At 47.5% G+C, this 24,544-nt stretch overlaps 1 protein-coding gene across 6 annotated transcripts in view; it reads left to right on the top strand.

Moving 5' to 3' along the window:
• Nucleotides 1–24,544, top strand: part of CSNK1G2 (casein kinase 1 gamma 2) — a 175,890-nt gene that overhangs the window by 62,601 nt on the left and 88,745 nt on the right. For all 6 annotated transcript variants that reach the window (XR_010175777.1, XR_010175778.1, XM_063914810.1 and 3 more), the window contains 2 exons: nt 22,696–22,736; nt 22,823–22,892. Coding sequence is in view for 4 of the 6 variants with exons in the window: in XM_063914810.1 (XP_063770880.1) it covers nt 22,696–22,736; nt 22,823–22,892 (111 nt within the window). In the remaining 2 variants the exon portion in view is untranslated. The remainder of the gene's footprint in view (nt 1–22,695; nt 22,737–22,822; nt 22,893–24,544) is intronic.

Below are 24,544 nucleotides of genomic sequence, written 5' to 3'. Positions count from 1 at the left end.
AGTCTCAAAATGATCTCTGAATTAAATGGCGGTGTGCAAAATGTTCTCCATATTGTATAACGGTCACAAAAAATGGTCTATGGCAATAATTAGTATATTCTGTGGTGGTCATAAAAATGCCATCTATATTGTGTGGTAGACACAAAATAATAAGATTCGTCTTCTGTGAGAGTGCCTCCATAGGCATAAAGCGCTTAAAGCCATCTGTGGATGGCGTAAATAATGTACAATAGTGATAGACATGCCCAATAGGCGGTGCCAGATACACCCAATAGGTGGTGCTAGACGCACTCCCTCTGGTGATGCACACCCTAGTAAAATTTTCTGTGCACGCCCATAGAGAGAGATATAATATAGACATAAGTAATATAGACATACATACATACATACATACATTGGTGCTTGAAAGTTTGTGAACCCCTCAGAAATGTCTATATTTCTGCTGAAATTTTGTCTAAAACTACCCGATTTTCACACAAGTCCTAAGAGTAGATAAAGAGAAACAAATCAAACAAATGAGGCAAAAAAATAAAAAAATAAAATAGACATGCTACTTTTTTTAATTAAGGCAATTGATCCAATATCACATTTCTGTGAGTAGAAGTATGTGATCCTTTGCTTTCAGCATCTGGTATGGCCCCCTTGTGCAGCAATAACTGCATGTAAACGTTTCCAGTAATTGTTGATTAGTCCTGATCATCAGCTTGGAGGAATTTTACCCCATTCCTCCGTCCAAAACAGCTTCAACTCTGATATGTTGGTGAGTTTCCTCCTGTGAACTGCTACTTTCAGGTCCTTCTATAACATTTCGATTGGATTAAGGTCAGGATTTTGACTTGGCCATTCCAAAACTTTAAATTTATTCTTCTTTAACCATCCTTTGGTCGAATGACTTGTGTGCCTTGGAGCGTTGTCTTACTGCGTGACCCACGTTCTCTTGAGATGGAGCTCATGGACAGATGTGCTGACATTTTCCTTTAGAATTTTCTGGTATAATTCAGAATGAATTGTCCCATCAATGATGGCAAGTCATCCTGGGCCAGATGCAGCAGTATCTTCTTAACATTTTCTGTATAGCAGAAAATGTTAAGCACTGTATGGAGCAATGGCTTGCCTTACTTTCAATTTTGTACTGTGTCTCTGAGTGCACACTTTCATGGCGCATGTGCTGTGCTGTAGGCGGCGTCTAACATACAGGGGCGTGGCTTCAAAGGGAAGGGGCGTGGCCACTGAATAGTACCAATTCACAGTAGTATCCATTGTTCAAATTACACCACACAGTAAGAGCCCCTTATACATGTTGCACAACACAGTAAGAGCCCCTTATGCACGTTACAGCACAGTAAGAGCCCCTACACAATGAGAGAGAAAGTGTGAGTAAAGTGTAGTGTGTGTGTGTGTGAGAGAGGGCAAGGTGTAGTGTGTGCGAGCATCCCCCCCAAGCTGCCACGATCAGCCAGTGTTCATGGCTCCCAGCGCCATCAATGCTCACCCACCACCACTGCGGAGCTGTCTCGCTGCCTCTCCCTTCAGTGTTTCGGCTCCCGACTGACCCTGCAAACGTCACGTCCCCCCTCTGGCATATGTATATATTCCAGCGATTGCTGTTAAAAAGGAGTGCACCAGGATAAACACGCCGGGCTGAACGGCTTATTTAAAAAAGTGCTGGCCACACACATTTATGCACACTGTATGAGCAGAAATTCACATTACAGCACACAGTATGAGCCGAAATTCACATTACAGCACAAGGTATGAGCCGAAATTCATATTACAGCACACGGTATGACCCACAATTCACATTACAGGCAGCACACAGTATGAGCCGAAATTCACATTACAGCACACGGTATGAACCACATTTCAGGGACAGGGAGAGAGAGTGACAGAGTGTGACAGCAGGGACAGAGAGAGTGACAGAAGGGACAGGGAAAGTGACAGCAGGGATATAGGGAAGCAGGGAAACATTACCTGATACGTGCAGCGGAGGTGCGGAAGGGACGGTTGGCTGCGGTGGAGGAGGAGCCCATGGTCTGCGGGGGATGCGGCGGTACTAAGCTGTCCGTTGTTGCTGTGGCGTTGATGTCCCTCTGACCACCGCCAGTTGTGGTCAGCTTTCAGTGGCGGTGCAGCGTGCGTTGGTCAGCGGTGGGCGGCTGTGAGATATATATATATATATATATATATATATATATATATATATTTATATATATATTTGTGGATATATATATATATATATATATATATATATATATATATATATATATATATATATACAATTTTGTTACATTTATTTTATATATTCCTCCATGTCCCTGTAGTCCAAGTGATCTGAGGGTGAGCTGCAGTCCAAGTGATCTGGCCCAGATCACTTGGACTGCAGCTCACACCCAGGTCACTTGGACTGCAGCTCATCCTCAGATCATCTGGGGGTGAGCTGCAGTCCAGGTGATCTGAGGGTGAGCTGGCCAGACACTTCCCACCCAGTACAGCTATGCAACCCCCTCCCCCCACATGCCCCCCGCCCCCTCATCTCGCCTGTGTGGTGATGCCGCGGGCCCCCGTCCCGGAGGGTGCAGGTGCTGCTGTGAGGAGTGCGGAGAACGAGGAAGGTAAGGAGCGGTTCCAGCGCTGCCCAGCGCCACATCGCATCCCCCAGCTCTCGTGTTCCCGGCCCGCTGCCTCCATACCTCCTGCTGCTATAGTGACGCCGCGCGCATGCCCCAGCATCCTGAGTGGCCGCGGCAGTGAGGGGAAAACTGTATAGCAGCGCCGAGACTGGGAGGAGACAGGTGGCCGCGGCGGTGAAGGGGGAAGACCCGAATATCAGGGACGGGGAGGAGACAGGTGGCTGCAGCGGTGAGGAGGGGACCCGAATGGCAGCGCCGGACGGGGAGGAGACAGGCGGCCGCACTGCAGCAGCATCATTTCCTCCCGTCACTCACTGTGCGCGCTGTTGTCAGACTTAAGCTCCGGCTTGGGGCGGGGGGAGGCAGAGCTGACCGTCACCTGTCTAATATTGAATGTGGTGGCGGCTGCTGGTTGCGCCCCAGATCATCCTAGTTACGGCTCTGGTCACTCATATGCATGTAAAGACTTTAAACATCGGCCAACTGCACATGATATTGACACAGCACCTGACCAATTCAGGACCTAAATTTGCAGCAACCAGTTCCCCAATTTAAAATTGAAGTTGCAAACACAAATGAGCCCTTGTAATGTAGCTACTGTGTGTATGAGTGTGTGTACATATATATAGTCACAATTACCCACAATGTGCTAAAATCTTAAAAGAAATCAATAAAACCAATCAGTGATACTTAGTCAATATAGGCTCCAATCCCAAAGGCTGTCCTTTTGCCAGTCCAATGACAGATGTAGTTTTAGTAGACTTTGGGGGTCTGTAGGATGCGCAACCACAATATCTGAAGTAACACTTCAATATCCTGGATGGATATATTCCTTGGAGACGTTTTAAGAGGTTTTCTTCTTTATATTTCTATAAAGAGACCCTCATACCAGAGTTCACCAAAAAGACACAATTCCTATATATATCTCTTTCATTCCTGTATACATCTCTTTTAATTTTAAAAAGGATCCTACATATCAAATGCAGAGTGATTTAGGTGGGCCAGGAGCCAAATGTAATAGAGTGAGAGTTTCAGAAAGTGAGAGATTTGGTAAGGGTTTTGCAGTTTTTCTCTGACGTCCTAAGTGGATGCTGGGACTCCGTAAGGACCATGGGGATAGCGGTTCCGCAGGAGACTGGGCACAACTAAAGAAAGCTTTAGGACTACCTGGTGTGCACTGGCTCCTCCCTCTATGACCCTCCTCCAGACCCCAGTTAGAATCTTGTGCCCGGCTGAGCTGGATGCACACTAGGGGCTCTCCTGAGCTCCTAGAAAAAAAAAGAAAATATGTTGCGTGGTGTGAGGCCAGGAAGGCCCAACGGAGGAATTTCAGTTGGGCCGTTTTCTGCACTTCCTACAGTCAGGGGTGACTATGGGCCTAAAATTGGGTTCCATTAAGGTCCAGATTTCGGCTCTGTCGATTTTCTTCCAGAAAGACCTGGCTTCACTGCCTGATGTTCAGACATTTGTTAAGGGAGTGCTGCATATTCAGCCCCCTTTTGTGCCTCCAGTGGCACCTTGGGATCACAACGTGGTGTTGGATTTCCTAAAGTCACATTGGTTTGAGCCACTAAAAACCGTGGATTTGAAATATCTCACGTGGAAAGTGGTCATGCTGTTGGCCTTGGCTTCGGCCAGGCGTGTGTCAGAATTGGCGGCTTTGTCATATAAAAGCCCTTATCTGATTTTCCATATGGATAGGGCAGAATTAAGGACTCGTCCCCAGTTTCTCCCTAAGGTGGTATCAGCTTTTCATTTGAACCAACCTATTGTAGTGCCTGCGGCTACTAAGGACTTGGAGGATTCCAAGTTGTTGGACGTAGTCAGGGCCCTGAAAATTTATGTTTCCAGGACAGCTAGTGTCAGGAAAATTGACTCGCTATTTATCCTGTATGCACCCAACAAGCTGGGTGCTCCTGCTTCAAAGCAGACTATTGCTCGCTGGATTTGTAGTACGATTCAGCTTGCACATTCTGCGGCTGGACTGCCGCATCCTAGATCAGTGAAAGCCCATTCCACGAGGAAGGTGGGCTCTTCTTGGGCGGCTGCCCGAGGGGTCTCGGCTTTACAACTTTGCCGAGCAGCTACTTGGTCGGGGTCAAACACATTTGCTAAATTTCTCTAACGTCCTAGTGGATGCTGGGAACTCCGTAAGGACCATGGGGAATAGCGGGCTCCGAAGGAGGCTGGGCACTCTAGAAAGATCTTAGACTACCTGGTGTGCACTGGCTCCTCCCACTATGACCCTCCTCCAAGCCTCAGTTAGATTTCGTGCCCGGCCGAGGTTGGATGCACACTAGGGGCTCTCCTGAGCTCTTAGAAAGTTATAGTCTTAGAATTTGTTATTTTCAGTGAGACCTGCTGGCAACAGGCTCACTGCAGCGAGGGACTAAGGGGAGAAGAAGCGAACTCGCCTGCTTGCAGCCGGATTGGGCTTCTTAGGCTACTGGACACCATTAGCTCCAGAGGGATCGACCGCAGGCCCAGCCTTGATGTTCGGTCCCGGAGCCGCGCCGCCGTCCCCCTTACAGAGCCAGAAGCAAGAAGATGGTCCGGAAAATCGGCGGCATGAAGACTCTGTCTTCACCAAGGTAGCGCACAGCACTGCAGCTGTGCGCCATTGCTCCTCTCACACACTTCACACTCCGGTCACTGAGGGTGCAGGGCGCTGGGGGGGGCGCCCTGAGGCAGCAATAAAAACACCTTGGCTGGCTAAAATACCTCAATATATGGCCCCAGGGGCTATATATGAGGTAAATACCCCTGCCAGAATTCCATAAAAAACGGGAGAATAGGCTGCAAAAAAGGGGCGGAGCCTATCTCCTCAGCACACTGGCGCCATTTTTCCCTCACAGCTCGGCTGGAGGGAAGCTCCCTGGCTCTTCCCTGCAATCTACAGTACAGTAAGAGGGAAAAGAGAGGGGGGGCATTAAAATTGGCACTGTATACAGTATATTATATAAAAGCTATTAGGGACATAACTCAGTTAGTCCCTGTATATATATAGCGCTCTGGTGTGTGCTGGCATACTCTTACTCTGTCCCCCCAAAGGGCTTTTGTGGGTCCTGTCCTCGTTTAGAGCATTCCCTCTGTGTCTGCGGTGTGTCGGTACGGCTGTGTCGACATGTTGAATGAGGAGGCTTATATGGTGACAGAACAGAGGCCGATATATGTGATGTCGCCCCCTGTGGGGCCGACACCAGAGGGATGGATAGGTGAAAGGTATTAACCGACAGTGTCAACTCCTTACATAAAAGGGTGGATGACGTAACAGCTGTGGGACAGCCGGCTTCGCAGCCCGCGCCTGCCCAGGCGTCTCAAAGGCCATCAGGGGCTCAAAAACGCCCGCTCTCTCAGATGGCAGACACAGATGTCGACACGGAGTCTGACTCCAGTGTCGACAAGGTGGAGACATATACACAATCCACTAGGAACATCCGTGACGTGATCCCGGCAATAAAAAATGTGTTATACATTTCTGACTTTAACCCAAGCACCTCTAAAAATGGGTTTTAGGTTTGGGGAGAAAAAACAGGCAGTGTTTTGTTCCCCCATCAGATGAATAAATGAAGTGTGTGAAAGCATGGGTTCCCCCGTTAAGAAACTGGTAATTTATAAAAAGTTACTGATGGCGTACCCTTTCCCGCCAGGTGGATAAGTTACGCTGGGAGATATCCCCTAGGGGGGATAAGGCGCTCACACGTTTGTCAAAAAAGGTGGCACTGCCGTCTTAGGATACGGCCACTTTAATAGGTACCTGTTGATAAAAAACAGGAGGCTATCCTGAAGTCTGTATTTACACACTCAGGTACTAGACTGAGACCTGCAGATAGTGCTGCTGCATCGTGGTCGGTGACCCTGTCAAACAGGGATACTAGTTGGAAAACATAAAAACATATTAAAGACGTCGTCTTATATATGGGGGATGCACAGAGGGATATTTTGCCGGCTGGCATCCAAAATAAATGTAATGTCCATTCTGTCAGGAGGGTATTAGAGACCCGTCACTGGACAGGTGATGCTGACTTAAAAAGCGCATAGAGAGCCTTATAAGGGTGAGGAATTATTTGGGGATGGTCTCTGGGACCTCGTATCCACAGCAACTGCTGGGAAGAAATAATTTTACCTCAGGTTTCCTCACAGACAAAGGTACAGTCCTTTCGGCTTCAGAAAAGCAAGCGGGTCAAATGGCGCTTCCTTTCTGTACAGAGACAAGGGTAGAGGGAAAAAAGCTGCACCAGTCAGCCTGTTCCCAGAATCAAGATTCTTCCCCCGCCTCCTGTGAGGCCACGCCATGACGCGGGTGCTCCACAGGTGTAGCCAGGTACGGTGGGGGGCCGTCTCAAAAATTTCAGCAATTAGTGGGCTCGCTCACAGGTGATCCCTGTTTCTTTCAAGTAGTATTTCAGGGGTACAAGCTGGAATTCGAGATGTCTCCCCCCAGCCGTTTCCTAAAATATGCCTTGCTGACAACTCCCTCTGGCAGGGAGGCTGTGCTAGAGGCAATTAATAAGCGGTATTCCCAGCAGGTAATACTCAAGGTGCCCCTACTTCAACAAGGACGGGGTTACTATTCCACACGGGTTGGGGTACCGAAACCGCATGGTTCGGTGTGACCCATTTTATATTTAAAATCCTTGAACACAAAAATTCAAGTTCAAGATGGAATCGCTCAGGGCGGTTATTCCAAGCCTGGACGAGGGGGATTACATGGTATCCTGGGACATCAAGGATGCTTACCTGCATGTCCCCATTTACCATCCTCGCCAGGAGTACCTCAGATTTGTGGTACAGGATTACCATTACCAAGTCCAGACACTGCCGTTTGGACTGTACATGGCACCGAGGGTGTTTTATCAAGGTAATGGCCGAAATGTTGATACTCCTTCAAAAAAAGGGAGTTGTAATTATCCCGTACTTGGACAATCTCGTTATAAGGGCGAGGTCCAAGGAGCAGTTGGTAGTCGGGGTAGCACTATTTTGGAAAGTGCTACAACAGCATGGTTGGATTCTAAACAGTCCAAAGTCACAGCTGGTTCCTATGACACGTCTACTGTTCCTGGGGATGGTTCTGGACATAAACCAGAAATAGTGTTTCTCCCGGAGGAGAAAGCCAAGGAGTTGTCATCTCTAGTCAGAGACCTCCTGAAGCCAAAATAGGTAGCGGTGCATCATTGCACGCGAGTCCTGGGAAAAATGGTAGCTTCCTACGAAGCAATCCCATTAGGCAGGTTCCATACAAGAACTTTTCAGAGGGACCTGTTGGACAAGTGGTCCGGATCGCATCTTCCGATGCATAGGCTGATAACCCTGTCTCCAAGGACCAGGGTATCTCTACTGTGGTGGCTGCAGAGTGCCCATCTTCAAGAGGGCCGCAGGTTCGGCATACAGGACTAGGTCCTAGTGACCATGGATTCCAGCCTTTGAGGCTGGGAGGCAGTCACACAGGGAAGAAATTTCCAGGGACTTTGGTCAAGTCAGGTTATTTCCCTACACATAAATATTCTGGACCTGAGGGCCATTTACAATGCCCTGAGGCCGGCAAGGCCTCTGCTTCAAAACCAGCCGGTACTGATCCAATCAGACAACATCACGGCAGTCGCCCATGTAAACCAACAGGGCGGCACAAGAAGCAGGATGGCGATGGCAGAAGCCACAAGGATTCTCCGATAGGCGGAAAATCATGTGTTAGCACTGTCAGCAGTGTTCATTCCCGGAGTGGACAACTGGGAAGCAGATCTTCTCAACAGACACGACCTCCACCCGGGAGAATGGGGACTTCCTCCAGAAGTCTTCCAATAGGATTGTACACCATTGGGAAAGGCCACAGGTGGACATGATGGCGTCCCGCCTCAACAAAAAGCTATAAAAGATATTGCACCGGGTCAAGGGACCCTCAGGCGATAGCTATGGACGCTCTGGTAACACCGTGGGTGTACCAGTCGGTTTATGTGTTCTCCCCTCTGCCTCTCATACCAAAGGTACTGAGAATAATAAGAAGGCGAGGAGTAAGAACGATACTCGTGGATGGCCAAGAAGAGCTTGGTACCCAGAACTTCAAGAATTTATATCAGAGGACCCATGGCCTCTGCCACTCAGACAGGACCTGCGGCAGCAGGGGCCCTGTCTGTTCCAAGACTTACCGCGGCTGCGTTTGTCGCCATGGCGGTTGAACGCCGGATCCTGAAGGAAAAGGGCATTCCGGAGGAAGTCATTCCTACGCTTACTAAAGCCAGGAAAGAGGTTACAGCAACTCATTATCACCGCATATGGCGAAAATATGTTGCATGGGTGAGGCCGAAAGGGCCCCAACAGAGGAATTTCAACTAGGTCGATTTCTGCATTTCCTCAAGCAGGAGTGACTATGGGCCTTAAATTGGGTTCCATTAAGGTACAGATCTCGGCTCTGTCGATTTTCTTTCAAAAAGAACTAGCTTCAGTACCTGAAGTTCAGACATTTATAAAAGGAGTGCTGCAGAGTCAGCCCCCGTTTGTGCCTCCTGTGGCACCTTGGGATCTCAACGTGGTGTTGAGTTTCTTAAAATCACATTGGTTTGAATCACTAAAAACCGTGGATCTGAAATATCTCACGTGGAAGGTGGTTATGTTATTGGCCTTGGCTTCTGCCAGGCGAGTATCAAAGTTGGCGGCTTTGTCTGGTAAAAGCCCTTATTTGATTTTCCATATGGATAGGGCAGAATTGAGGACTCGTCCCCAGTTTCTCCCAAAGGTGGTGTCAGCGTTTCACCTGAACCAGCCTATTGTGGTGCCTAGGCTACTAGGGACTTGGAGGACTCCAAGTTGCTAGACGTTGTCAGGGCCCTGAAAATATATGTTTCCAGAACGGCTAGAGTCAGAAAATCTGACTCGCTGTTTATCCTATATGCACCTAACAAGCTGGGTGCTCCTGCTTCTAAGCAGACTATTGCTCGTTGGATTTGTAGTACAATTCAGCTTGCACATACTGTGGCAGGCCTGCCACAGCCAAAATCTGTCAATGCCCATTCCACAAGGAAGGGGGGCTCATCTTGGGCGGCTGCCCGAGAGGTCTCGGCTTTACAATTTTGCCGAGCAGCTACTTGGTCAGGGGCAAACACGTTTGCAAAAATTCTACAAATTTGATACCCTGGCTGAGGAGGACCTGGAGTTCTCTCATTCAGTGCTGCAGAGTCATCCGCACTCTCCCGCCCGTTTGGGAGCTTTGGTATAATCCCCATGGTCCTTACGGAGTTCCCAGCATCCACTAGGACGTCAGAGAAAATAAGAATTTACTCACCGGTAATTCTATTTCTCGTAGTCCGTAGTGGATGCTGGGCGCCCATCCCAAGTGCGGTTTATCTGCAATACTTGTACATAGTTATGGTTAACTAAATCGGGTTATTGTTGAGCCATCTGTTGAGAGGCTCTATTGTTTCATACTGTTAACTGTGTTTCATATCACGAGTTGTACGGTGTGATTGGTGTGGCTGGTATGAGTCTTACCCGGGATTCAAAATCCTTCCTTATTGTGTACGCTCGTCCGGGCACAGTACCTAACTGAGGCTTGGAGGAGGGTCATAGTGGGAGGAGCCAGTGCACACCAGGTAGTCTAAGATCTTTCTAGAGTGCCCAGCCTCCTTCGGAGCCCGCTATTCCCCATGGTCCTTACGGAGTTCCCAGCATCCACTACGGACTACGAGAAATAGAATTACCGGTGAGTAAATTCTTATTTTTACAAGCTTGATACCCTGGCTGAGGAGGACCTAGAGTTTGCTCATTCGGTGCTGCAGAGTCATCCGCACTCTCCCGCCCGTTTGGGAGCTTTGGTATAATCCCCATGGTCCTTACGGAGTCCCAGCATCCACTTAGGACGTCAGAGAAAATAAGATTTTACTCACCGGTAAATCTATTTCTCGTAGTCCGTAGTGGATGCTGGGCGCCCATCCCATGTGCGGATTGTCTGCAATACTTGTATATAGTTATTGTTAACTAAAGGGTTATTGTTGAGCCATCCGTTCAGAGGCTCCGTTATATTTCATACTGTTAACTGGGTATAGTATCACGAGTTATACGGTGTGATTGGTGTGGCTGGTATGAGTCTTACCCGGGATTCAAAATCCTTCCTTATTGTGTCAGCTCTTCCGGGCACTGTATCCTAACTGAGGTCTGGAGGAGGGTCATAGAGGGAGGAGCCAGTGCACACCAGGTAGTCCTAAAGCTTTCTTTAGTTGTGCCCAGTCTTTTGCGGAGCCGCTATCCCCATGGTCCTTACGGAGTCCCAGCATCCACTACGGACTACGAGAAATAGATTTACCGGTGAGTAAAATCTTATTTTTTTAAAGTGCCAATCATTTACACAGCAAGATCAACCTGTTTTTTCAGTGTAAATGATTGCAACTTTAAAAAAAAAACCTGAAAAACCTTACCAAATCTCTCACTTTCTGAAACTCTCACTCTATTACATTTGGCCCCCTATGTTAAACTTGATGTGTGAGCTCATATACACCAAGCGTGCTCCCTTTTCACTATTGCATTAATCGCCCAATGCGTTTTATCAACTTCTTCTTCAGGGGTGTTCAAGGGGCTCGATTCAATTCAGCACGGATTGAAAAGTGCTGGGAATTACAGTAGCTCCCAATGCTATCCAATTCTGCACGCTTTCATGTCAGGGGAAGGCCGGATCTCATGGACTAATCAGGGTGTTTAGGCGCAGGAATGGGTATTCTCTGTCTAAAGTGCCCGCTGCAACACAAAACAGCATCGTGGACCTAAGTTTTGTCGGAGGAGTGCGAGAATAAATCCTTTAGTCAGGGATGACAGTGTGCTGAATTGAAGAGCTTCGGGAGCTCCATCTTGGCGTTATTCATTCCACGCTGAATTGAATCGAGCTCATTGTTTACACTAGCATCTCCAAAAAAGATCTCAATTCTTCTACTCGAGGATGTATAATATGCTGAATTATTAGTTGAAAATTTCCTAGCAGTATAGTTTCCTCTTTAAAATCACTCCAAATGCTACAGCTGTCTCCTGTATGTTTTCTGTTCAGTCAAATGATGAATTAACAAGGTAAAAGGGTTGTGGAGAAATTAGAGTGTCCACAAGGCTCTTAATAGGGCAGTGTGTACGTTGTTCATAAAAATTGCTGCTCATAAGAATTGATAAAGGAAGATAATCCTAAATAGGTGTGTGTTTCAGGTATATAGCAAATTGTAATGTTAATTTCTCTATAGGTGCATACACACTGGGTGTTTTTGCCCAGCGTGTATGCACAGTGATGATCGCTGACATCGCTGGGCTGAAAAGCGCTCAGTGCATACACACACTGAGCGCTTTTCCCCGCTGCCAGTGATGTCAGCGGAGGTGAGCGGCTTTCCATAGCAGGACGCTGTCGTTCATCTGCTGGTACAGGTTGAGTATCCCTTATCCAAAATGCTTGGGACCAGAGGTATTTTGGATATGGGATTTTTCCGTATTTTGAAATAATTGCATACCATAATAAGATATCATGGTGATGGGACCTAAATCTAAGCACAGAATACATTTATGTTACATATACACCTTATACACACAGCCTGAAGGTCATTTTAGCCAATATTTTTTATAACTTTGTGCATTAAACAAAGTGTGTCTACATTCACACAATTCATTTATGTTTCATATACACCTTATACACACAGCCTGAAGGTAATTTAATACAATATTTTTAATAACTTTGTGTATTAAACAAAGTTTGTGTACATTGAGCCATCAAAAAACAAAGGTTTCACTATCTCACTCTCACGCAGAAAAGTCCGTATTTCGGAATATTCCGTATTTCGGAATATTTGGATATGGGATACTCAACCTGTAACACCAGCTGATGAACGGCGTCCACCAGCGATGAAGCGGGATCGCGCATCAGCGCTCATCGCCGGGACATACACACAGTTTTGAGGTGAAAGTGGGTCTAAACACCAAAAGTGAGCTGCTTTCAGTTCAAAATCGCCCAGTGTGTATGGGCCTTATGACATTTCTCCAGATCTTGATAGAAAAGATTGTAGAACTGTATACTTGTAAAGTCGTCACATTAATTTTCAGAGTAGAAAAATTTGCAGCATCTGACTTTTTTATTCTGATTCTTCCACTAGTGTAATTTTACTTGTGAAAGTTGCAATGTTAAGGGTCCTACACACTCGCAGATCCGCCGCTGAGCTGCCCGACGGCGGATACGGCCGACGGGCGACCCGGCAGCGGGGGGGAGGTGATGGGGGTAGTGAAGTTTCCTTACTCCCCCCGTCACCCGTCTCCATAGCAATGCATGCTAATATGGACAATCTCGTCCATATTGGCCTGCATGCATAAGCGACAGGGCACCAACGATTAACGAGCGCGGGGCCACGCATCGTTAATCGTTGGTGCCTGCACACTGCACGATATGAACGAGTTCTCATTCATTAATGAACGAGAACGTTCATATCGTGCATTTTATCTGCCAGTGTGTAGGGTCCTTTAGTTTCGCTTTCAGCTAACATATATTTCCAGTCCCCTCTCATAGGGCCTTACTCAGATGTGGCTGTTCTTGCAATTGCTATTGCTGTCTTTTGCCATTCGCAGTTGCAATTGTGTGATAATATGGGTAGAAGCTAACCTGAGCATAGGGATGCCCACTGCTGTTGCATCATTTCTGTCCGGCGTACAACTGTGGGTACATTGGTACCATTGTCGCAAATCAGGTCATGTCACAGATTGTAAGTGCCTCTGAAGACGCGCAGGCTGAGCTACTCTCCCGGGACACAGACCGCTTAACTGCTAATTTATGCACGGCTAAAAAACACGTCTTAATGGCCATAACATGCCTGCGTGTACCTGACCACTCCCCATTACCACCCTCAAACACTGTCTTCCTGTCACTCACTTTGCGACTAATTCCTTGGTGTGGCCACCATTACAGTTCAACCGCTGTGCATGTGCACTGCGGCTCAGACACATGCACAAACTCAGTCCGTTTAGTTCCTGGTTTGACGTCACAAACACGCCCTGCGTTCGGCCAGCCACTCCCCCGTTTCTTCAGCCACTCCTGCGTTTTTGCCTGACACGCCTGCGTTTTTTTTTTAGCACATTCCCAGAAAACGCTCAGTTCCCACCCAGAAACGCCCCATTCCTGTCTATCACTCACCGATCAGCAGTGCGACTGAAAAGCGCCGCACGAACAACAGCAAAACTGCTACGTTTTTAGTTAAATAACTAAGCGCATGCGCGCTGCGTACCATGCGCATGTGCATTTAGCAGCAAATCGCAGCATAGTGAAAATCGGCAACGAGCAAACAACTCGGAATGACCACCATAGTTCAGTATTAAATTGCTGCAAAATCTCTACTAAGGCCTGTTTAGTGCAGGTTATAGTTGGGTCCTCTTTCACAGGAGGATAGTGACAGGCTTGAAATACAAGAAACCTGTATAGTGGAACAGGGCTCTAATGTAGACCAAGTGCTATAAGTTATTAACGCACGCAGATCTGGTTAAGAGATGTATATACTCCTGAGGAAGCCGGGTGGCCAAGGGTGGATGATGATAGTGATGATGATGGTGGTGATTATGGTTGCAAGTACTAGCAAAATACTTGTGACTGGCTCTTTGCTAAAACTGTAACACCAGTTGGTGCTCTCTTCATCACTCAGTCATCGAAGGTGCTTTTGAGGATGTATTTAAACATTTATTTCTCTGACGTCCTAGTGGATGCTGGGACTCCGTCAGGACCATGGGGAATAGCGGCTCCGCAGGAGACAGGGCACAAAATTTAAAAGTTTGACCACTAGGTGGTGTGTACTGGCTCCTCCCCCTATGACCCTCCTCCAAGCCTCAGTTAGGTTTTTGTGCCCGTCCGAGCAGGGTGCAATCTAGGTGGCTCTCCTAAAGAGCTGCTTAGAAAAAGTTTGTTAGGTTTTTTATTTTCAGTGAGTCCTGCTGGCAACAGGCTCACTGCAACGAGGGACTTAGGGGAGAAGAAGTGAACTCACCTGCGTGCAGGATGGATTTGCTTCTTAGGCTACTGGACACTAGCTCCAGAGGGACGATCACAGGTACAGCCTGGATGGGTCACCGGAGCCGCGCCGCCGACCCCCTTGAGGATGCCGAATAGAGAAGAGGTCCAGAAACCGGCGGCAGAAGACGTCTCAGTCTTCATGAGGTAGCGCACAGCACTGCAGCTGTGCGCCATTGCTCTCCGCACACTTCACACCAGCGGTCACTGAGGGTGCAGGGCGCTGGGGGGGGCGCCCTGGGCAGCAATGTAATATACCTATTCTGGCTAAAATATATCACATATAGCCCCTGGGGCTATATGGATGTATTTAACCCCTGCCAGGTTCCAAAAAAACCGGGAGAAGAAGCCCGCCGAAAAGGGGGCGGGGCCTATTCTCCTCAGCACACAGCGCCATTTTCCTGCCCAGCTCCGCTGCGAGGAAGGCTCCCAGGACTCTCCCCTGCACTGCACTACAGAAACAGGGTAAAAACAGAGAGGGGGGGGGGGCACTTATTGGCGATATTTATAATATTTGAGCTGCTATAAAGGGAACACACTTATTAAGGTTGTCCCTATATATATTTATAGCGCTTGGGTGTGTGCTGGCAAACTCTCCCTCTGTCTCCCCAAAGGGCTAGTGGGGTCCTGTCTTCTATCAGAGCATTCCCTGTGTGTCTGCTGTGTGTCGGTACGTGTGTGTCGACATGTATGAGGACGATGTTGGCGTGGAGGCGGAGCAATTGCCTGTAATGGTGATGTCACCCCCTAGGGAGTCGACACCAGAATGGATGGCTTGGTTTATGGAATTACGGGATAGTGTCAGCACGCTACAAAAGTCGGTTGACGACATGAGACAGCCGGCAAACCAGTTAGTACCTGTCCAGGCGTCTCAGACACCGTCAGGGGCTGTAAAACGCCCTTTACCTCAGTCGGTCGACACAGACCCAGACACTGACACTGAATCCAGTGTCGACGGTGAAGAAACAAACGTATTTTCCAGTAGGGCCACACGTTATATGATCACGGCAATGAAGGAGGCTTTGCATATCTCTGATACTGCAAGTACCACAAAAAGGGGTATTATGTGGGGTGTGAAAAAACTACCGATAGTTTTTCCTGAATCAGAGGAACTGAATGAAGTGTGTGATGAAGCGTGGGTTACCCCAGATAGAAAACTGCTAATTTCAAAGAAGTTATTGGCATTATACCCTTTCCCGCCAGAGGTTAGGGCGCGCTGGGAAACACCTCCTAGGGTGGATAAGGCGCTCACACGCTTATCAAAGCAAGTGGCGTTACCGTCTCCTGATACGGCCGCCCTCAAGGATCCAGCTGATAGGAGGCTGGAGAATACATTAAAAAGTATATACACACATATGGGTGTTATACTGAGACCAGCAATCGCCTCAGCCTGGATGTGCAGTGCTGGCGTGGCTTGGTCGGAGTCACTGTCTGAAAATATTGATACCCTGGATAGGGACAGTATTTTACTGACTATAGAGCAGTTAAAGGATGCATTTCTTTATATGCGAGATGCACAGAGAGATATTTGCACTCTGGCATCAAGAGTAAGTGCGATGTCCATATCTGCCAGAAGAAGTTTATGGACGCGCCAGTGGTCAGGTGATGCGGATTCCAAACGACATATGGAAGTATTGCCGTATAAGGGGGAGGAATTATTTGGGGTCGGTCTATCGGATCTGGTGGCCACGGCAACGGCCGGAAAATCCACCTTTTTACCCCAGGTCACCTCCCAGCAGAAAAAGCCGCAGTCCTTTCGTTCCTATAAGAACAAACGAGCAAAAGGACATTCCTATTTGCCCCGAGGCAAAGGAAAGGGTAAGAGACTGCAACAAGCAGCTCCTTCCCAGGAGCAGAAGCCCTCCCCGGCTTCTACAAAGGCGTCAGCATGACGCTGGGACCTTACAAGCAGACTCAGGGGCGGTGGGGGGTCGCCTCAAACATTTCAGCGCACAGTGGGCTCACTCGCAGGTGGACCCCTGGATCCTGCAGGTAGTATCTCAGGGTTACAGGTTGGAATTCGAGAAGTCCCCTCCTCGCCGTTTCCTAAAGTCTGCTTTGCCAACGTCTCCCTCCGACAGGGCGACGGTATTGGAGGCCATTCACAAGCTGTATTCTCAGCAGGTGATAGTCAAGGTACCCCTCCTACAACAGGGACAGGGGTATTACTCCACGCTATTTGTGGTACCGAAGCCGGACGGCTCGGTAAGACCGATTCTAAATCTAAAATCTCTGAACCTGTACATACAAAAATTCAAGTTCAAGATGGAGTCACTCAGAGCAGTGATAGCGAATCTGGAAGAAGGGGATTTTATGGTGTCCTTGGACATCAAGGATGCTTACCTTCATGTTCCAATTTGTCCTTCACACCAAGGGTACCTCAGGTTCGTGGTCCAAAACTGTCATTATCAGTTTCAGACGCTGCCGTTTGGATTGTCCACGGCACCCCGGGTCTTTACCAAGGTAATGGCCGAAATGATGATCCTTCTTCGAAGAGAAGGCGTCTTAATTATCCCTTACTTGGACGATCTCCTGATAAGGGCAAGATCCAGAGAACAGCTGGAGGTCGGAGTAGCACTAACCCAAGTAGTGCTCCAACAACACGGGTGGATTCTGAATTTTCCAAAATCCCAACTGATCCCGACGACACGTCTGTTGTTCCTAGGGATGATTCTGGACACTGTTCAGAAAAAGGTATTTCTTCCGGAGGAGAAAGCCAGGGAGTTATCCGATCTAGTCAGGAACCTCCTAAAACCAGGAAAAGTATCTGTGCATCAATGCACAAGAGTCCTGGGAAAAATGGTAGCTTCTTACGAAGCGATTCCATTCGGCAGATTCCATGCACGAACTTTTCAGTGGGATCTGCTGGACAAATGGTCCGGATCGCATCTGCAGATGCATCAGCGGATAAAATTGTCCACAAGGACAAGAGTGTCTCTGCTATGGTGGTTACAGAGTGCTCATCTGTTAGAGGGCCGCAGATTCGGCATACAGAACTGGGTCCTAGTGACCACGGATGCCAGCCTGAGAGGCTGGGGAGCGGTCACACAGGGAAGAAACTTCCAGGGCGTGTGATCAAGCCTGGAGACGTCTCTTCACATAAATATAGTGTTCATCCCGGGAGTGGACAACTGGGAAGCAGACTTCCTCAGCAGACACGATCTGCACCCGGGAGAGTGGGGACTTCATCCAGAAGTCTTCCACATGATTGTGGTCCATTGGGAAAGACCAATGGTGGACATGATGGCGTCCCGCATCAACAAAAAACTGGACAGGTATTGCGCCAGGTCAAGAGACCCTCAGGCAATAGCTGTAGACGCTCTGGTAACACCATGGGTGTACCAGTCAGTGTATGTGTTTCCTCCTCTGCCTCTCATACCAAAAGTACTGAGAATTATAAGGCAAAGGGGAGTAAGAACGATACTCGTGGCTCCGGATTGGCCAAGAAGAACTTGGTACCCGGAACTTCAGGAGATGCTCACGGAAGATCCGTGGCCTCTACCTCTAAGACGGGACCTGCTTCAGCAGGGACCGTGTCTATTCCAAGACTTACCGCGGCTGCATTTGACGGCATGGCGGTTGAACGCCGAATCCTAAGGGAAAAAGGCATTCCGGAAGAGGTCATCCCTACCCTGGTAAAAGCCAGGAAGGAGGTGACTGCACAACATTATCACCGCATTTGGAGAAAATATGTTGCGTGGTGTGAGGCCAGGAAGGCCCCGACGGAGGAATTTCAACTGGGTCGATTCCTACATTTCCTGTAAACAGGATTGTCTATGGGCCTCAAATTAGGGTCCATTACGGTTCAAATTTCGGCCCTGTCGATTTTCTTCCAGAAAGAATTGGCTTCAGTTCCTGAAGTCCAGACTTTTGTAAAAGGAGTACTACATATACAGCCCCCGGTTGTGCCCCCAGTGGCACCGTGGGATCTTAATGTAGTTTTGGATTTTCTCAAATCCCATTGGTTTGAGCCACTCAAATCGGTGGATTTGAAATATCTTACATGGAAAGTAACCATGCTACTGGCCCTGGCTTCAGCCAGGAGAGTGTCAGAATTGGCGGCTTTATCGTATAAAAGCCCATATCTGATTTTCCATTCGGACAGGGCAGAACTGCGGACGCGTCCTCACTTTCTGCCTAAGGTGGTTTCAGCGTTTCACCTGAACCAGCCTATTGTGGTGCCTGCGGCTACTAGCGATTTGGAGGATTCCAAGTTGCTGGACGTTGTCAGAGCATTGAAAATATATATTTCAAGGACGGCTGGAGTCAGAAAATCTGACTCGCTGTTTATACTATATGCACCCAACAAGCTGGGTGCTCCTGCTTCTAAGCAGACGATTGCTCGTTGGATTTGTAGCACAATTGAACTTGCACATTCTGTGGCAGGCCTGCCACAGCCTAAATCTGTCAAGGCCCATTCCACAAGGAAGGTGGGCTCATCTTGGGCGGCTGCCCGAGGGGTCTCGGCATTACAACTCTGCCGAGCAGCTACGTGGTCAGGGGAGAACACGTTTGTAAAATTCTACAAATTTGATACCCTGGCTAAGGAGGACCTGGAGTTCTCTCATTCGGTGCTGCAGAGTCATCCGCACTCTCCCGCCCGTTTGGGAGCTTTGGTATAATCCCCATGGTCCTGACGGAGTCCCAGCATCCACTAGGACGTCAGAGAAAATAAGATTTTACTTACCGATAAATCTATTTCTCGTAGTCCGTAGTGGATGCTGGGCGCCCATCCCAAGTGCGGATTGTCTGCAATACTTGTACATAGTTATTGTTACAAAAAAATCGGGTTGTTATTGTTGTGAGCCGTCTGTTCAGAGGCTCCTACGTTTGTCATACTGTTAACTGGGTTCAGATCACAGGTTGTACGGTGTGATTGGTGTGGCTGGTATGAGTCTTACCCGGGATTCAAAATCCTTCCTTATTGTGTACGCTCGTCCGGGCACAGTATCCTAACTGAGGCTTGGAGGAGGGTCATAGGGGGAGGAGCCAGTACACACCACCTAGTGGTCAAACTTTTAAATTTTGTGCCCTGTCTCCTGCGGAGCCGCTATTCCCCATGGTCCTGACGGAGTCCCAGCATCCACTACGGACTACGAGAAATAGATTTATCGGTAAGTAAAACCTTTTTTTTTTTTTAACCATACACAAGATCAGGGGTTCCCAAACCTTTTTGAATCACGGCGCCCAAGAGTTTCAGAAATATTTTCATGGCACCGCCAGGCCAAAAGTTTCTTACTGAGAGATTTAGAAAGAAAGAAATTAAGTAAATTGTGTTCATATGTTATCCTTAGGTTCAATTGTGTGGTGAGGGACAAGATTTCCTGCTGTTTGTCCACATATTGTATGACTGACAGCCACCAGCACTGGTTTTGCCTATTACATTGACCATAAATAATTTGAATTGGTCCCGGACCACCAACCTAGGGCACCCCTGAAGTGTCCTGAGGTTCTCTCAGGGTGCCACGGCACACAGTTTGAGAACCACTGCACAAGATAATGGCGTTATTAGAGCAGGTTTACCAGATTAAATTATGCCTCATAGCAAAAGCATCTTTTCCAAATAGCATAAGTGGTTTGCAGAATAGTTATACTATAAATATCTGATGTATGGGCTGTTTCACACGTGCCGGTATTGTAATTAATAATGTAAGGGGTAGGCTCCTTTCGCACGGGTTGCAGCCAGTAATATCCACTGAGAAGTCCGGCTGCCGTGCCGGGGCCTTGCCATCCTTGTAGGCAGTGAACCGTGTGTGTGAATGGGAGCTTTCTCACACGTTTTTTTTTCAAGCCGATCCTGCTGCTATGCTTGCGCACAGCATTCCACACTGCTCAAAGCCGTTGTGTGACAGACACTGCCGGATGGTAAAAAGTCAGCCGAGCAAAACCGCCTCGTGTGAAACAGCCCTATAGTAAGCATAAAATCTGCACTTTGTTTTTTCATTTTGTTTTTTTGTGTAGGAGTGATACAGGCCCCTTTTTGCTACCAACTCCACAGGCTTGTCCTCATAGACCCATCCTTTTTGCACTATATGACTGGTCTCGCATGGCGTGACATAGACGCTCCAGCGCAGGTAGCACATCCCAGGCTTTCGTACTTCTTTCTGAATTTGCTTGTTGTATTTTAGACTTTAAAGAGTCACCAGCCTCGCGCCCGATCTCCTGTCTTAAGTGATGAGAGATTGGGAGTCGCAATTCAAATCTTTTTAAAGTTCTGGGCACAATGCGAAAAGTGCCATTTGGGTGCCCAGATGGGTCACTTTTCGCAGATTTCTGCTTGCCAGCTTGGGGGGTTGCAGAAATGGTGACTGCATGCCTAAAGAGAGCAACAATTGTTAGTCAGGCGAATAACAATTGATGCCCCCTTTGGGGGAAGTTCAAATGTTTTGGGGGGTTTTTGGCACCCAAAGTAATGGGCGCCTATCATAGCAATTCAAGTGTTGCTCTAATTGGGCGCCCATTAATTTTTAAGTGTCCAAAAGCACCAATTTTAGCCACCGCTAAATCCGTCTTAAATGTTTTTTAACAATGTCAAAAATTGCCTATTAGCAAATGTGTGATTTAGACCCTGAAAAGCAACATCGATGTCGAATAATTTAAAATTGGTGAAAATCGATCTTTGGTAAGCTTAGTATTTTGCTGCAAAAGATTAACTACAATTATACATGACTCGATGCATGGCACAGCTCACTCCTATCAGTCTTATGCCTTTTTCTCAGGTTAGTGTCCGAGAGCAGCTGTATGCTATGCCAACACTACTGTCTGGAGTAACCATGTGTTTTTGGCATTACTGAGGTGAATACGAGGTGTACATCAGCCCCAAACTTAAGTGGACAGTACAACTAAATTATTGGTTTGATTTTATTGATGGCAGTTGTGCACCCACAGTAATCTAAATCTTATTAAATGTGATATATCAAGTACAGTATGTGCTGAATTATGATTGTTGTCCCTTTTTCCACCTGCTTCTCTCCCTCGAATTGGCATCCACACTGGTGGTCCACCTCTTGTTGATTTGACCCTGCCTAATGACCACACCTACAACATGAGACCACTTTATAAACATTTTCCAGGGCCACTTTAAATTCCTAATCTGTCCCTGATTGTCCCAATGATGTATTATGTATGCACTGTTGGCGCTCCTTATGGGGTTATTCCATTGTTATTTGAGCGCACACCAATTCAATTGTGTGAATTCAGCCAACCAAAGTGGCTAGCAGAAATGTGAGAAGTGACTTGTTTGGGCACCCAAATGGGACTTTATGCCCCACAGTTAATAATACTGTATGTAACATCATAATACCCTCTAGCTCATTTAATACCACATTACAATGAGTAGGTCCCTAGGCAAAAGTTTGTAAGGGCCCCTATGTACCACCCATAGCAGCTGCTCTCCCTGAACCTATGGTAGCTACGCTCTTGACTGTGACTTCTTTATACAAGTTGGTTAGACTTGTCCAAAAGCTGGACTATGCTAATGTAGATGACTGCACAAACTGGGGCTGATTTACACACAAATTGCAGATGTGCAGACACATTTGCTTATATGCAAAAGGTCACCTTCAGCCCTACTATTTATAGTCTTTGTGCAGTATTTTAAGGTGGGTACACACTGATAGATATATCTGCAGATCAATTGATTGGCAGATATATCTATGGACGGATCGGGCAGTGTGTTGAGCATACACACGGCCCAATCCGTCGGGAACTGGGCGGGCGTGTACACACGCCCGCCCAGTTCAGCTGTCAATCACAGCCAGCCGCCACAGCATGTGTACGGGCGGCCGGCTGTTCTCCCGTACACACACAGCGATGCGCCAATATATCGGTAGATATATTGGCCGTTGGCTGTGCTGCGTGGCCGAGGTGATATGTCTGTGAACGACTGAGTTCACAGACATATCGCCCATACACACTGGCCGACGGACCGGCGATATATCGGCCGTTCAATAGAACGGCCGATATATCGGCCAGTGTGTACCCACCTTAACGCCTTGTTTGTCTATGATGTTGTTTTTTTTTTTGTTTTTTTTTTATATTGAAATTATTTGTTTTCTCTTTTTCCAGGAAAAAACTTGTACACCAATGAATATGTAGCTATTAAACTGGTGAGTTGAGTGACATGCTCTCTAATATACATATACTTGTGTAGTACTTTATTGCCATTTACAATCCTGTTTTTTTCCCCCCATAGGAGCCTATTAAGTCCAGAGCGCCCCAATTACATTTAGAATACCGCTTCTACAAACAGCTTGGTAACTCAGGTGAGATCCAGTCTTTGGTTTCCTTGTACTTTATTGTTGTTGCTTTCCCTACTGTAACCTTTAGATCTTTTTAGGAAGGTGTATTGTACATTGCAAAACGTTTTGATCCTGGCATTCTGGATCCCAGCAGTCAGAATTCCGCTGCCAGAATCCAAACACTGCTTGGAATGCTGACGTCAATATCCCGACATGGATCGAAATGCCTGCACCAGCATCCCTAATTGATAGATCACTTAAAAAGCAAAAACTCTGTTCTGCACATTAAACGGTATGGTAAATTAATATATCTTATTTGGCTGAAACAGAGATTTGAAGTTCCATAGTAGTTGGCTTATTTCTGAATTTGTGTTATGCTTGTTTTCTAAAATCAGAATTGCTGAATGTCTTTGTTAATTTTAACAAACAAGACACCTGTCTACTTTGCCATTCTCCATCATCCCTTTGTTTGCTTGTCCCCAAACTGATGTGCTCAATGTACAGGGCTATATATATCTCTATCAATGCTACCACCATACCACCATTTACCCAAGTGGCTGTCCCACACTTCCGATATCATCACTGTGTACATACATTAACTGTTCTAACACAGGCTTAGTTGTCAGTAACAGTGCGAAGAGCGGGGTCCGCAGTTTTGTGCAATTCGCTCTTCCTTTCAGAGTAGGGGGCTGGTGCCCTCTAGTGGATAATGTGCCATATGCAGGTTTTTCCCCAGCAGGGATTCTGCACCAAGGGGCCATTTTTCCTGTGCGAACAGATGCTCGGATGTGCCTGACGGGGTCTTTCCCCACCAATCCGGTCAGGGGTAGGCGGACGGCTGTTGCAGGGGTTACTGACACTACCTCAGGGGCCGTCCACCAAAACGCTTTTCTTTTTCGCAACCACTCTTCACCAGGCTGCGGAGAAGAGGGTGGCCTTAGACAAGGATAGAAATTCTCAGCTTTCAGAAGGGGTTAGTGTACAGGTGCTTGAACGGAACCTGAGATTCTACTCCAACCTATTCCTTCTTTGGAAGCCTTACATCTGAATCTTCATGCCTTACATACCAGGTTTCTGGCGGATCATTTTCGGATGGAATCTCCGATTGGTGATCCATGGCATGGAGACCAACAAATTTTTGGACTCGCCCAGCATATACCTTTTATGTTCCTGTTTGGGCAGGTGATCACTCTCTCCTCCGGTTCACTGTCAGCAAGGCTCACTATCAGTTTCAGGCCGTACTATTCGGGGTGGCCACGTCCCTCATGTTTTTACTATGGCGGATATGGTGAGCTTGGTCGGCATGAAACGTGTTAAGGTCATCCCTTATTTGGACGTACAGTCCAGGTGCACTTGGACCACATGGTGAAGGTATTTCAGGATAACTGCTGGCTCCAAAATATTGAAAAGTCCCACAGGATACCTTATCAGCACCTGCTGGTCTTCGACATCTCTCTGCATTGAATGTTCCTGCCAGAGTCCAATGCCCGGACCCTCAAGATTGGTATAAGACGTTGCCTCATCTGTCGATCATGACACTGTTGGGCACGTTGGTCTCCACCTTCGAGAACATTTTGTATGCCAGGTTCCACTTGCAGGACTTCTAGTGGTAGATTCTCTGGCACCAAAGGCACAGGAGTAATGCGGAGGCCTTTGTATTGCCACACTCTGTGGTA

The sequence above is a fragment of the Pseudophryne corroboree genome, chromosome 1 (assembly GCF_028390025.1).
Source record: "Pseudophryne corroboree isolate aPseCor3 chromosome 1, aPseCor3.hap2, whole genome shotgun sequence".
Taxonomy (NCBI): domain Eukaryota; kingdom Metazoa; phylum Chordata; class Amphibia; order Anura; family Myobatrachidae; genus Pseudophryne; species Pseudophryne corroboree.
The sequence above is the reverse complement of the archived record's forward strand: the minus strand, read 5'-3'. Positions and strand labels throughout refer to the sequence as shown.